The sequence below is a fragment of the Phascolarctos cinereus genome, unplaced genomic scaffold (genome assembly GCF_003287225.1).
Source record: "Phascolarctos cinereus isolate Bilbo 61053 unplaced genomic scaffold, phaCin_HiC Scaffold_7;HRSCAF=346, whole genome shotgun sequence".
NCBI classification, from domain to species: domain Eukaryota; kingdom Metazoa; phylum Chordata; class Mammalia; order Diprotodontia; family Phascolarctidae; genus Phascolarctos; species Phascolarctos cinereus.
In genome coordinates this window covers 92,326,572-92,342,606 of record NW_027556180.1, presented here as the reverse complement: position 1 = coordinate 92,342,606, position 16,035 = coordinate 92,326,572, and the positions used below count along the sequence as shown (strand labels likewise).

The 16,035-nt window shown below is 37.9% G+C and overlaps 1 protein-coding gene across 1 annotated transcript in view; it reads right to left on the bottom strand.

The window, feature by feature from the left end:
* Nucleotides 1-16,035, bottom strand: part of VWA8 (von Willebrand factor A domain containing 8) — a 391,323-nt gene that overhangs the window by 52,641 nt on the left and 322,647 nt on the right. The window contains exon 38 of the mRNA XM_020977000.2: nucleotides 2,599-2,707. Coding sequence (XP_020832659.1) covers nucleotides 2,599-2,707 — 109 coding nt within the window. The remainder of the gene's footprint in view (nucleotides 1-2,598; nucleotides 2,708-16,035) is intronic.

The window sequence follows — 16,035 nt, the reverse complement described above, 5'->3', positions numbered from 1 at the left end:
CACAATGGGTACTGCTAGAGCTGTGGATCCTCCTCTGTGGGTGTTGGGCCCCTGGAAGGGCTTCACAGATCCATGAATCCATAATTAAGTAAACATACCTTTTATAGACTGAATACTTTACGAGTCATGTATATCTTTATTAACAATAATGGTAGCTAGCCAACATTTGTATTGCAAAACATTTTACATTTGATCTTATTTGAGCTTCATAACAACCCTGAAGTGGATGCTATTATTATACCCATTTTACAGATGAAGAAACTGAGACTGAGAGGGGTTAAATAACTGCATAGGGTCACATATTTTGTTCAAGTGAAGGTAGATTCCATTGTGATTAATAAAATTCAAATTAGTTTAAAGGAAAAAAACAAAGAAATCCAAACACTCAAAAGTACTTCACAGATATTACCTTATTCCTCTTTACAATACTTTGTGGGTGGGTATAACACAGATAATATTTCCATTATATCATAAGAGAAAAAACTGACATACAGAAGTCTTAACCTGATTTGCCTACATCACACGTCATCCAAAGGCAAAGTTGGGTCTCCTGACTCTTAGCCTACAGCACCATTCACAAGACAAACATATTTAGCCCATTACTAGTTTTAAAAATTTTCTCCCAACACATCTGCATAATCACTTTATGATTATATAAAAGCTAGCAAACTTCAGGGAATGTCCAAAGGGCTTTTTTTTCCGCTCACACACCCAGATAGTACTTTGAATCTAAGAATTACAGAATCTAAGGGTTAGAAGAGACCTCAGTTCAGTTTCTACTGAACAAGACTGCTTCTGCAATGTCTCCAACCAATACTGTCATCTAACTTCTGCTTGAAGACTTGCTACAACCAAGGAACTCTCTACAGGGCAGTCTGTCGCACTTTTGGGAGGCTCTGTTAGGAATTCTCCTGATTTGTCTCTGCACAACTTCTAACCCTCGATGCCAGTTTGCCTTTGAGGTCTATGCAAAACAAGTTTAATCTCTGTTCCACGTGACAGTTCTTCAACTATCTAAAGGCAGATAAAATCTAAGCTCTTCCCTCTGTAGGATAAACATCCCCAGTTCCTGAGGGAGTCCAATGTTTAAAGGATTACAGTATACTATAATCCCTTCTCTCGTAAGTGAAGGTGTTTAAAGACTCTGCTCTGCTCTGCCTTTTAGTCTCCGTTTCCTGAAATGTTTTCCTTTCCAAAAATAATTTATTCATAGGTATGATAAGATGATGAATGAGACTGGGATTATCTCGGGGACTGGTGAAAGGATACACAGCTATTTTGAGGATGCTATGACTGATGGTAAGAGGCGGGTCACAGCATACATTGGGAACATCAATATTTCCTAGTGGCAGGGGCAGAGGAGATGAGAAGAGTGATATTTCTCTGCCCTCTGACTCATGGAGTTTTGGGTGGAGGGCATGACACACCAGTTCTCTATGTCCCTTGACAGCTAGTACAAATGTCTGCATTTATCACTCTCTGGAAATATAGACTCCTCGGGGGCAGGGATTATTGCTTTTTTGTTTATATATCCACTCTGAAGGTACAAAATAGGGGTTTAATAAATGCCTGTTTAATTGAATTGAACCTTAAAGACCAAGCAAAGGCAGCATAGGAGATTAGTCCAAAAAAGCTGGGCCTGAGCAGGGGAGGGGCTATAGCAAAGAAAAAGAAACTGAAGGTGAGGTCAAATCAGAAGATTTCTGGTGAGAAGAATGACAGAAGAGAAAAACAAAAATTAAAGGAAAGAAGGCTTATTGGAATGGAAATGAAGAGCTGTCAGTCCCTACAAAAATAGGGACTTGCTCATCCCTCACCCCCCGAGGCAGTAGAACTAGAGGCCTCAGAAATGAACAACTTTCAATAAAGATGAGATGCTAGAACTGCTGTGGTAAAGTAGCTTGATTCTGGGAAACCTACATCTGCTCTACTCTCTTCTACAATGCATTCCATGTGGATTAAGTCTTGTCAGTTTGACACTAATTTTCAGATTAAAGTACATTTCTAAAAATATCCCAGCCTTCAGCTGAAAGTTCACAAACAGACAAAGCAGGCATGTTGTCCTCATGCCTGCTAGATAGCACATTGTCCTAAGGTAGAGGCTCATTTCCTCTTGAGATGTCTAAGACTAGAGGCAGTGTTCACTTGAACGGAGGGGAGGTGAAGGATGAAAGGTGCTCTTACATTCCTCACAGACTGTGATAAGATCAGACAGCCAGCATACATTCTGGCTGTATTCCTGAGTCAGAGCAGATGGAGCTACTACAGCTGGCGCAGAGGAAGGAGGAAGACGGTTGGGATGGGGAACAATGGACTGGCAAGGCAGCCAAGAGGAAGGAATGGGCCAGAGCCATCAAATTCCAGCTGGGGCCATCATTCTCTCCTCACCTGGGCAACAGACAAACCCTCTACAGGTTTCTGGCACGCTGCCAGAACGAAAAAGAACTTGGGGACAAGAAGAATGACAGGGTGGCCAGTTTTTATGTTATATGAAGCTAGAAAAGGAATTCCACTCTTTGGGTAGTCATGAGGTTTCAGAGATCATACAGAATTTATAGAACTTACACTTTATATCTCCCCAGAGTAGTGAATACCAACCTGTTCCACCAGCCCAAGTATTGCCTCCTACATGGGGTTCATTGTTTGGGTCCTCTTTTCCATGTTTAGGGGAGCTCACATCTTCATTGCTATCTCTGTTGATTGTTATCTAAAAAAATCGAAGGATTGAGACTTTATTAATATTCTTTTGTTCAACATTAGCAATCCAATGTCAGGGTAAAAAGTACCCTCTCAATGCCCAACTACTGTATAGACTTAGAACCTTAGAGGGCTTCTAATTCATCCTGTGATCCTCAGGCCACAGGACATAATAGATATTTTTAGTATTATTGGCTTGCATGTTATTTTAAGATTTTTGTTTTATTTTTTAATTAACAAGCATTTACTTTTTCTCTCTCTTACTTTGGCCAATTGAAAAGAAAAACAAGAAAAACTGAACCTTGCAATGGGTGACTACGCAAACTGAACAAACTAAGAATAAGTAAGCAAGACAAATCCCCATGTTGTCCCTCACTCGGCGCTTTGAGTTTATCCCCTCTCTGTTAGGAGGTGCGACACACAGTTCGACACTGGGCCTCCGAAATTACAGACAGTCACTGTATCAATCAGAGTATCAAGCGGTAAGTCTTTAAAAGTTGTTTGTCTTTGCAATTTTGTTATGGCAATAAACGGCTCTCCTAGTTCATTGCTCATTTCATTTTGCATCAGTTCATACAAGTTTTCTGAAGCTTCTCTGAAACCATCCCTTTCATAATTTCTTACGGAGCAATAACATTTCATTACATTCATATACATAATTTGTTCAGACATTCCCCAGCTGATGGGAACCTCCTTAGCTTTTAGTTCTTTGCTACAACAAAAAGAACTGCTATAAATATTTCTATATATGTGGCTCCTTTTCAGCTTTCTTTGATCTCTTTAAAGTACAGGACTAATTGTGGTGTCACTAGATCCGAAGGTAAGCAGAGTTTAGAGACTTTTGGGCCATAGGTTCAGATTGCTTTCTAGAACAGTTGGACCAATTCACAGCTCTACCAAGAATGCATCACAGTGCCTGTTTACCTGAAGTCCTTCCAACATTTGTCATTTTCCTTTTTTTGTCATCTTTACCAATCTAGAACGTCTTCAGAATTGTTTTGATTTGCATTTCTTTATTAATGATTTGGAACACTTTTTCATATGGCTATTGATAGCTTTGATTTTTTTTTCTTTGAGAAAAGCCTATTCATATCTTTTGACCAGTTATCAGTTGGGCAATCAGCTTTCATATTCCATCTAATTTGGAAGAACATGAATGAATCAAATGATGGAAACAAAACTGAAAGGATCTGCACTGACTGTATAATAATGATACGCTCTCAACTCAGATAACTGTACTATGTGATTACTCAAGGAATAAGAAACAACATAAAGAAGATTAATGAACCTATATGGAAGCAGATACTTTTCATACAATTTAAAAGTAGTTTCAACCCAATGTTCTTATTTCTCCTTCTACTTCTCTAAGGGTAGCTTATTTATCTCCTACTGTCTCCTCTTCTGTTTCCATCACCTGGCTGTTCCCCAATGGTCTCTCTCTGATCCTCTTCTCTTTGTACTATACAGACACTACTTTGGTAATTTATTCACTCTCGAGGCTCCAATTACTACCCTCTATGCAAATAACTCTCAAATCTACATCTCTAATTCTGACGTCTTTCATGTCTTTCAGATCTACATGTCCAACTATGCAGAAGATGCTTCTACAAAGATGCCCCCAGCAGCATCACAAACTCATCATGTCCAAAATGGAACTTGTCATTTCCCCTCAAAAGCTATTCCTACTTTTTACTTGACTCCCTCCGTTTATGGTAGCACCATTTGCAAGTCTTATTCATAACCCTGAGATTATCTTTGGTTTTGTCCTTTCCCTTCTTTTCACATCCTTATCTGTCACCAAGCTTTACGGAGTTTACCTCTGTATCTCTCACATTTGTCTCCTTTTTATTTCCAATGCCATCACTCCATTTTAAGCCCTCTTTGAGACTTGCTTATACAACTATCTAAACTCTTTACAAGACTTCCCAACCTCAGGAAGATCTGAGTTGAAATCCAGTCACTTATTAGCTGTGTGACCCTAGGCAAGTCACTTAACCTCTGCTGCCTTAGTTTCCTCAACTGTAAAACAGAGAATGATAATAAAGTATTTACCCCCCAGGGCTACTGTGAGGATTAAATAATAAAAGTTTTATAAAGTGCTTTGCAAATCTTAAATTGTTATATAAATGCTAGCTATTATATTCACTTATATACTAATTTGTAGTGTTTGGTACAGGGATGAAAAATTTGCACAAAGGGAAAAAATTTGAAGCCTTTGAAATATGACTGGATCTATAGCCTCCTTCTCCTATGTTTGGATAAATACACTTTGTAATTTATGACAATGTAAACAGATAATATATAATTTATTGAGCTTTCCTGACAAGAACTTCTATGGCATTGGCAAGTTTTTGCCAGAATTTATATAATTATTCATGATTCTGTCACACTTCTGTGGCCTGGACTTAACCATAAATAAGATTTCTACATAAACACCCCGCTTTTGAAAACTGTCATACGAAAGGTAAAAATTAATCCTTTTCCCCATTCACCTTTTAAAGACTGTCAAAGACCTATCTACCAGTGAAGTAATGTTTTTTGATAACTAAAATACATCTATTGTGGAACATCTGGAAACATTTCTGTAACAAATAAACACTCAAGATATTCATTCCCGAACTCTTGTGGCCCCTTTCTTATCTATCAGGTAAATAAATATCTTATTTGTCCACTGTACCAGAATAACAAAAGAAATCCCTTCAAGAATTCTGGCCTGTTCACAACAACCAGGCTGCTTCATCTCTAGACATTGTTTTAAGGTTTGTTGTATCTTTCATTTATCTATTACCCCCTCAAACTCAGAAGCCCTCTCACCCTGAGTCTAAAGCAAAAAAAAAAAAAAAAGGAATAGTTTGATGTTGGAATACATTTTTGGTCTGTTCATTGTGAAAAAATTAATGAATAAAGTTTGTCTATGAAGTAATGGGACTATTTAAAAAAAAATCCAAATCATTATCATTCTTTAAATTAGCCACATTTTGGAGATTCTATACATTCTGGTGAATTTATCATTGCTTAAAATATTTTTGGAATATCTTTTTAAAATACCTTTAGGACTTATGGCACATTGTTTTAAATATCTTCAGTGGTAGCAAAATGATGGGCAAAGTCTACCCCTTTTCTGAACTTCAAGGGCACCACCATCTATTTAGTCTCCCAGGTTTACAACCCTGGAGTTACACTCAACTTCTCACTGTCTGTCACTCCACATATCTAATCAATTGCCAACTCTTGTTGATTCTACCTCTATACTTTCTCTTGCATCTCTTCTCTTCTCTCTATTCATGTGGCTGTCATGCTCATTCAGGCCCTTATCATCCCCTCTACTTCACTATTGCTACCTAATTATACTTCCTGTCTCTAACATCTCTTCCACACACATACCAAATTGAGATTCTGAAAACATGGGTATGACCATGTAAAAAAAGTCCTTGTTTGGAACTGAAAGCCATTCATAATGGCTACAGCTTACCTTTCCCCATTTATTACACATTATCCCTCTTCACGCATTCTATGATCTAAACAAATTGGCCTCCCTCTTATTCCTCATACATGGTATTCCATCTCCTTTAGTTGGGCATTTGCTCAGGCTGTCCCTTCAGGCATGGGATGTAACCTCTCTCGATCTCTGCCCCTCCTCCAAAGCTCATTTCAAGTATTAGACCTTTTTAAACACCTACAGTAGTCACTGCCTACCTTCCCTTAAAAAAATTACCTTGTATAGACTTTGTATATATTTTCTACTAACTTATCTATGTAAATGGTGTTTCCCAAGAGGGACTGTAAGCCTAAGCTTAGATGGCAGAAAGTCACTTTTGTTTTGACATTGCCCACGCCCAGCACACAGCAAGTGCTTAAAAATAGTTGTTCATTTTTTGAGGGTAGATTTGATTTTTAGGAAATAGGCAAAAGCTTTTTGGCACCAAATATGATAATTAAAGTAGTTTAATTAAGGCAGTGATTAATATCAGTAATGTGCTATGTTGCTGGTTTGGTTTGGAATTTCCAATGAGCAAAAATATAGCCCCTCATTCCTTTTAAACTATGGGGTTTACGATACCATAAAATGGTGGTACACCTCGATGAAAAAAAAAAAAGATATAGAGACATTTTCTCTGTTTCCTTGCCACCCTGATTCTCAATCACATTCTGGTCTTGTGAAATGAAACTGTATACACATGTTGACAACTCAAAAACTTCTCTTGTCTAGGACTATAGACTGATTTGGAAAGGCTCAAAGTCATTAGGGCCAACACTGTGTCATATTCAGGTAACTGAAGACAAGAGGGCTGGCACCTTTAAAAAATGCATCCATCTAGAATAAGCAGACCCAATGTACCTTTGAATATCATCAATCACGTATTCAAAGGTCGGTAGAATTCCTTTGATATGAGGGACTGAACTTATGGGATCATCAGTCATTCTCAATGTTTTTGTCTATATGTCCTTCCTCCCAAGGGGGAGAGGTCTAGTCTAATCAGTCCGAAGCAATTGTTGAGACTGGTTTCTCTCTCCCTGTGGGATCTCTCTCTCTCTCTCTCTCTCTCTCTCTCTCTCTTCTCTCTCTCTCTCTCTCTCTCTCTGAAAGTAATTCTAAAAGGGTTCCAAAAATGTTTTGAGCAACAACTTAATTAAGAAAAATTTAGGTTTATAAGTCTGGTTATGTTTGTTTAAAAGAAGTAGACTTCATAGTCACACCTGAAAAGAATGATGTCTAATGTTTTTACTTTCTCTAACAAGTAGTTATGATCACTGGATATATTTCACTAAACCCACTTATTTTGCCTTAAAATAGAAGCTTGTTAAGTCTCACTACTAAGGGTTGAATATAAATGCCTGTTCATTGTTTCCAAAAATAATAAACAGTTGCATCAAATCTTAAAGCAGACCCCCTATGCTGCCCCCAAGTAATGTTACTGAAATTGCCTGGCCACCTGTGCCTGCTCATTTAGGACTCAGGGTACAAACTGTATGTGAAATTTCTGGACAGAATGAAAATGACATGCCCTCTGTTATCTGCACTCCATGCAAGGCCATCTGTCTGAGAAATGGTCCCACTAGCAGTACCACCAACATGGAAGCCAAACATCAACCCCTGATTTAGAGACTATCTTAAATTTAGCAAGAGCTTGACAAAAGCACACAAAAATTAATTCCAGGGATACTTTCATTTAATGCAAAACACCCTCAGGCTCTTCCCCTCTCCCCAATATCTCTAAACATCAACACCAACACACTAGAAAACAGACTTTAGGGTGTTTTTCCCCCTTGTGGCATTTTATGAATTCAATTATCCTTCCTCAGGGGAGTATAATGCATTCTCCTAAATTGTTGGGAAGGAATATATTTGCCAAAGGGCTTTCATACCCACTTCAGCACATATTTCACATAAAATGACAATGATTCATAAAAGGTGCAAGGAAGGTTACCATATTTTAACCCAGGACTGATATTGGAACCAACACCAGGAAAGTGTTTTAAATAATTTATGTAAGCATGTTTGAGGGGACAGAAGTGTGCTGTACAATGCTACTGATTATTCAGAAAACTGATAAGGTTCTTTGAGTTACCATATAAATCTGGGGAGAAGCACTTGGAACTCATTTCCTGAGAGTGGTTGGTCCCATCTGGAAAGAGACCAAGAAATCTATTCCTAGTACTGAAGTATAAAACTGCTGTAATCACTTAAAGGGATCAAAGAGTTCTCCAAACCACGGGCAATCTTGGCTTCAAAAAACTTTTAGACTCACAGGGTGTCACATGCCAAGACACTAAATATGCTTCCCAGAGCAGGCCTACATTCACTTCCTTTTAGGCGAATTGCGGTGTATACTGAACATTTTGTTGCTTGCTTCTCTATTAATTCAAATGGAAAAAATATGGATCTTGTAAATTACAGCTCATAAAAATTTTCCCCTTATAACGAAACAGGGTAGAAAAATAGAAGGCAACAAACGGAGAGGATGACTCACTGAATCCCTGAAATTCCAGCCAATGGTTCCAATAAGTGCAGGCTTCACCTCAATCAAATCCAGGATTCATCAAGAAGATGATATGCAAGATTCTGGATGTAATCCTGATGGATGAGTCAGATCATGGGTGGCAGTAACACAAATGTGCTGCTATTCATCTGGCTGTATCCAGCTGGATGCTTGGTACAGCAAGTCTTAAGATAGCTGGGCATTGCGAGCCACTGTCTAGTTGAAGAGTACTGCTCCCATCAAGAAAAAAAAAACTTTGACCTTTTTCACTCAGAAATCGCCAATAAGAACTACCCACATGTATATAATGTTTGCAGAGTTCTCCTCATGATGACAGTTCTGTGAGGCAGGCAGTCCAAGTGTGATTACCCTCTTTTTACAAATGAGGAGACCTGGGAGCTGAGAGGTTACATGATTTGCCTGAGATAACATAGTGAGAAAGTGATGGGAGGCAGGATTTCAACCTAGGACTCCTACCTACAAGTCCAGATCTCTGTCAGCTGTGCTAAGCTGCTAAAGCAAGACCAACATGGGAATTCTACTTGTTCATATCAACCAGTTCTGATCACTTTCTTGAGGGGCAAGCAATTATGTTCTGAACATTCAGTGTTCCGGAAGACTTTCACTTTTATAAAAATAACACTACTACTACTATGTAAGGCCATATGTGCAGTTTGTCTGGCCACAGTATCTATATTCATGTTTGGCAGTCTATTTTGGCTTGGGCGCATTGCTTAATGAATTTTTAGCAATGCATTTTCATCTATTTAGCCATATATAGTGCCATAAGATATTAAAGATGAATGCGATCCTAAGAAAATAAGACGGAGGGAAATGCGCAGTTAGTAATCATAATTGTGAATGTGAATGGGATGAGCTCACCCATAAAATGGAAGCAGACAGCAGAATGGATTAGAAACCAGAATCCAACAATACGTTGTTTATAATATAGAGACATACTCAAAACAGAAAGACACACACAGTTTAAAAAAAAAAAGGACTGGAGTAGAATCTAATATACTTTAGCTAAAATAAAAAGGCAGAGGTAGCAATCATGATCTTAGACAAAGCAAAAGCAAAAATAAACCTAATTAAAAGAGATAATCAGGGAAATTACATTATACTAAAAGGTACCATAGGCACTGAAGTAATACTCAAAATTTTTATAGCAAGATTTTCTGATAAAGGCCTCATTTCTCAAATACAGACTAAGCATAGAACTAAGTCAAATTTATAAAAACAAAAGCCATTCCCCAATTGATAAATGGTTAAAGGATACAAACAGGTAATATTCAAAAGCAAAAATCAAAGCAATCTACAGTCAGATGAAAAAATCCTCTAAATCATTATTGATTAGAGAAATGCAAATTAAAACAACTCTGAGGTACCACCTCACACGTATCAGAAATGACAATGCTGGAGTGGATGAGGAAAAATAGGTACACTAATGAACTTCTGGTGGAGTAGTAGTGAACTGGTCCAAACATTCTGGAGAACAATTTGGAACTCGACCCAAAGGGCTATAAAACTGTGCATACCCTTTAACCCAGCAACACCACTATTAGATCTACATCCCAAAGAGATCAAAGAAAAAGGAAAAGGACCTACATGTACAAAAATATTCATAGCAGCTCTTTTTGTGGTGGCAAAGAACTGGAAATTAAGTGGATGCCAATCAGTTGGGGAATGGCTGAACAAGTTGTGTACATGATTGTGATGGAATGCTATTGTGCTGTAAGAAGTAACGAGAGGGAATGATTTCAGAAAAAAAAGACATGGCAAGAGCTATATGAAGTGATGCAAAGTGATGTCAGAAGCACTGGGAAGTCATCGTGCACAGTAACAGCAATGTTATAAAGATGACTGGCTGTGAAAGACTTGGAAATTCTGAGCAATACAACAATCTAAAACAATTCCAAAAATGCTATCCAACATCAGAGAACTGATGAACTTTGAATGCAAATGGAAGTATAATTTTCTCACTTTCTTTACTTTTCAAAAATATGGCTAGCATGGAAATATTTTGCATAATTTCACATATATAATTGATATCAGATTGTTTGCCTTCTCAGTGGGTGTGTGAGGCAGTGGGAAAGAAGAAGAAAATTTGGAACCAAAAATTAAAGAAAAGAATGCTTAAAAAATAAATAATAAATTAAAATGTAAAAAAAGATGAAGGAGATCTTGAAAATATGTCAGGATCTGACATATCTGTATATGTCACCACATGCAAAAAGAAGTGGGTATTGACTATTGAATATTATAATTAAACCTTAAGATATATCCCTTACCCAGTTTTAGAGAGATCCTCAATCATTATGGGAAGATGAATTTATTATATCTGAGTAAAATGACCTAAAAGGGTTACACAGAAGCGGATATAGCTCCTTATAAAGTGGCATCATGGGTTAAACACCGATTGAAAATTCCTCCTACAGGTATAGTGACACCTGAATGAACAAATCCCTTGGAGTGCAACTTTATTGCTTTTAGTTGTTAAATTCAATTCCCCTTTCTCAGTTGGCACTCTGCTTAATCTTTCTGTCAGACGCATAATAGGAGCTTAATAAATTTTTGATGATTGGTTGATTGATTGGCTATCCCCTCTCTACCTGGATGTTCTCTATGGAGATATATATGGTTCAAACTCATCTGGATTTTCAGCTACCTGCTGGACATATTTCCGTCTGAATGGTACTTCAGATAACAATCAGGTATCAATGGTACCTCAAACTCAATCTTACATTAACCAACTTCATCATCATCTTTCCCCAAAAACCTGACCCTATTTTTCTTAAAACCTTAGTCATGTTCCCTCTTCCTCAATCTCTCATATACAATAATGCAGTACTAAGTCTTTCTCAAACATGCTCTAATTACTGGACATCTGGAACTAGCATGTATTAACTCAAGATGGATACTAGAACATATTTATATTTCCAAGGTGTTAGACCTAACTAACATCTTTCTCTCTCCCTGTCTTTCCCTTCCTCTCTCCAAGAGTCACAGATGCAAACATTAGATTTTTATAGCCCATTTGATGTGGTTTTCATTAGCAACTGACTTGATCTTCATTAAAGCAAAGCCCCCTATCCCAACTCTAGAATATATCATGATGATTCCTATGTTATTTCATCCTCTGACACTGTTTTCTGAAAAAGAAGTGAATTTGTCCTATCTGTTGCTTATATTGCTTTACCATATTTGTTATGGGTGAAGATAAAATGAGATGTGACAACGAATAAAAGAAAATATTTATATATTAAAAATAATTCATGGAATGACATTATCCTCTTTAATATTGTATTAGCAAGGCACTAAAATATATACACTGGTTGATAAATTTGGGAGATAAAGGATTTTGACAAACCACACTCTCATTTCATGGTACTTCAAATGAGTAATCATGGGGTCCTACACATACATGGTGGATGTTCATTATATACATCTATACGTGTATGAATATATAAAACATACTGTATATATTATATATTTATATGTATTAAATAAATTCATACTGACTTGCTCTGTATGTAGGAAAATCTATACATTCTATTATATTAACATGGGTGAGACTTTCCCAAGTTCTTCTCTACTCTGATCTCATGACTGTATATGGCAGATGTCAACTCTTAATTAGCTCAAATCTACCTCCTAGATGATCAAACCCAAGCGCTCTACTCAAAAGAGGCAGTTAGATAGCACAATGAATAGAGAACTGGACTTGGATTTTGAAGACCCAGTTCTGATCCTGAATGAAATGCTAAACTGTGTGCACCTGAGTAAGTCACTTAAAATATAAAATGAAAGGGTTCGACTTGAGCATCACTCAGAAGGTTGTGGGATGGTGCTGGAGGGAATGTTCACATCACTGAGATCAGAAATCCATTGGAATATTGGGCATTTTTGCTGGCTCTGCAATGCCTGTGATTTCTGCCCTCGTCCCCTGGTTCTATTTCCCCTCCCCATCCTCTGCCCAGGTTATTACTACAACTGCATTCGATCTCCTGCTCCTGGGTTTCTCTCTGTATTCCTAGGTCTCTTTCCTTAGCCCTGATGCAAGCTCACAGACTTGCCAGTGCTTTGCCACCTTGGGTTCTGTCCTGGTGACCTATGGTGAAGCCAACAGTATCTTCTGAATGATTGTGAGGAACAGTATCATGTGACTGAACAACTCATTTATAGCACATTTTCACTTTATTCAGAGTGTTCATATTTCACATGATTTCTTTCCAAACACTCTGTTTCAGCCACACTGGACTATGAGCTGTTTGCTGATCTGCTATACTCTTGTGTCTACCTCTATGCATCTGAGCACTCCTCCCCTCATTCCTTACCCCTGCCTCTCCTTCCACCCTCTACCAAGACTGGAATGCCCTGATTCCAGAATTCTACCACATGAAATCTGTTCCTTCCCAAGCCCAGCATAAGTGCCATTTTTTCCATGAAGATTCTGCTGCTCTAAGTGTTCTTTTTCTTCCCAAATTTTCACAATGTTCAGGGTCTCTCCTTTGCCACGAACATATTTTAGCTTTGATCATACTTGTCTGTATACATCATATTCCATGTCTCCTCCTCTCTTCCCCCCACCCCCCCCAGCCCCCCATTTGAAAATAAACTCTTTGAGAACAGATTTGGTGTTTTTCTCATCTACATATATCCAGACTCCAGCCCAATACCCTACACACAGTAAATGCTTAATATATCTTATGGAATGGAATTATAAATTTTTACATTTTCTACTCTAATTTGAACACAAAAACTGAAGAACAATTTTTGGAACATCTGGTTTTAGGACTTTGGGAATATGGAATACGATAAACTGGAATTAAGAGAATGTTAAAAATTATGTAATCACAAACAAGTGTTCAAGGGAAACCAAACACTGTTATCATCGTGTGTGGGTATGTGTCAAGAGCACTTGTTAAAATACACAAAAAACTGAAATGATAACAGCTCCTTGGCCTGGAAATGTATACCCTCTGCTGCCTTCACATGTTATGCTAGCACATTCAGCATTCCAAATATTCAAACAATAACAACTGTTAATTAAATACAGAGACAGCACGGTTAAAGCCTTATACATTCTATCCAGCTTGTTTTAGAGTCTTTGTTTTCCCTCAAAGGTTGACATTGAATGGTCCAGGAAATTAAAGGGCAATACTCCTACTTCTGTATTCATAGGTTTCCTGAAAGAAATGCTAGCAGCACAAAGACAAGCTCATTCACTGTAGCTGCAATGCACTTATTGGTTCTGCGAGGTGACCAGCGGGTGATGGTGCCCACTGTTAAGGGGGTATATACATCCTTGAGCTGTTATCATTACTGAAGATAAGAGACCTTTATAAGCATCACACTTTTCCAGCCAGTTAAAAGTGAATATTGTTTTACTTTAAAATTAGTACTTTTTTTCATGTCAAAACCAATCTCTAGCCAGCTATGTTAATTGTAGCTGCAAAAAGAGAGACAGTATTAATACTATTAGAAGCTATTCTCAGCAATACAATGATCTGAGACAATTTGTAAGGACTTATAATGAAAAATGCTATCCAACTCCAGAGTAAGAACTGATGGAGATTAAATGGAGATTGAAGCATGCTTTTTAAAAAAATTTATTTGGGGCAGCTTGGTGGCGCAGTGGATAGAGCACTGGCCCTGGATTCAGGAGGACCTAAGCTCTAATCCAGCCTCAGACACATAACACTTACTAGCTGTGTAACCCTGGGCAAGTCACTTAACCCCACTGACTAACCCCCCCCCAAAAAAAAATTTATTTGTCTTGGTTGGATTTTTTTTTTTTGGTCTGTGTTTTCTTTTGCAACATGGCTAATATAGAAGTATGTTTTGCATGACTGGACATGGATAGTCTATATCAAATTACTTTCCTTCTCAAGGAGGGGAGAGGGGAAGGAGGGAGAGAATTTGGAACTCAAAATTAAAAAAAAGTCAAAAATTATTTTTACATGTAATTGGAAAAAAAATTTCAAAAAATACACTATTAGAAGAAGCAAAGGATAATGGGGTTTGAGTGAAAACTGGGTCTAAATATGCTGGAGAACTCACCATAAAATAGCATCACTACTTACATTACTATTGACCTCCTACATTCAAAATATGCCTTTGGTGTAATCACTGCAAAAATTACATTAAACAGTTATGGTTTGTTGGTTCTCAAAGAACGAAGAGTATTCTTTTCAGCTGGAATTCTAGTATGGTTGAAAAAGCAGTCACTCTCCAGCCACAGGAGCTGGGTTCAAATCCTCTTTCACATTTATTACCGCCTATCTGTCCAGTCATGTAACCTCCTTAGGCCTGTTTCCTCATCTATTGAATGAAAGGGTTGGATTAGCTTCCAAGGTCCATTTTGGGTTGAGATCAATAATCCCATAAACTTTAAGGTAAAGAAAAAGCATTTGGTTTTATTTTGATTTGGCTATAATAACAAATTTTTGGAAATGTGCCCTTTAATTTTATCAAGTTGTGCCTAGACATACTTCATATGTACTTGAGCAACAAACTGCTGCCCTGGGCAACAGAAGCAGTGAGCACTGAGCTTGCAGGCCATCAAAACCCCGATGGTGAGTCAGTAGCATGATGTGGAAGCTAAAAAGGTAATGACAACTTGTTAACAGAAACAGAGCATCCAAAACAAGGCAAGTAACAGTCCCGGCATGGGCTGCCCTCCTCCAATCACCTCTCAAGTACGGAATTCAGTTTCAGAATGGCCAGTGTGGCTGGGAAAGTGAATCAGGATAATGAAGACTTGGAGAAGGGAAGGTTTAGGGAAAATGATGGCCGTGTCTGGACAGGTTTTTCATGTAGAGGAGTGATTCTGGTCCCACAAGACAAAATTAGGACTAACAGGTGTAAGGTATATAGAAGTAGATTTCATCTCAATAAGGAAATTAAACAAACAACTTTCCAGTGACTAGAGATGTCTAGCAAAGGAAATTGCTAGGATGATGAGTTCAGTGAAGATGGTGGTTTCTAAGTGGAGAATTGACAAGTGTTTGTTTTAAGGATTTTTTAGAATGGACTTTGTGCTTTAGTGAGGCCTAGATGATATAAACCAGGGGTGGGGAACTTGTGGCCTTCTAGGTTCTTGGGTGCAGTTTTGACTGAGTCCAAGTTTTACAGAACAAATCCTTTTATTTGTTTATTTTTTGGTTTATTTTTTGGTTTTTTGGCTAGGCAATGGGGTTAAGTGACTTGCCCAGGGTCACACAGCTAGTAAGTGTTATGTGTCTGAGGCCGGATTTGAACTCAGGTCCTTCTGAATTCAGGGCCGGTGCTCTATCCACTGTGCCACCTAGCTGCCCCAACAAATCCTTTTATTAAGGGGATTTGTTCTGTGAAG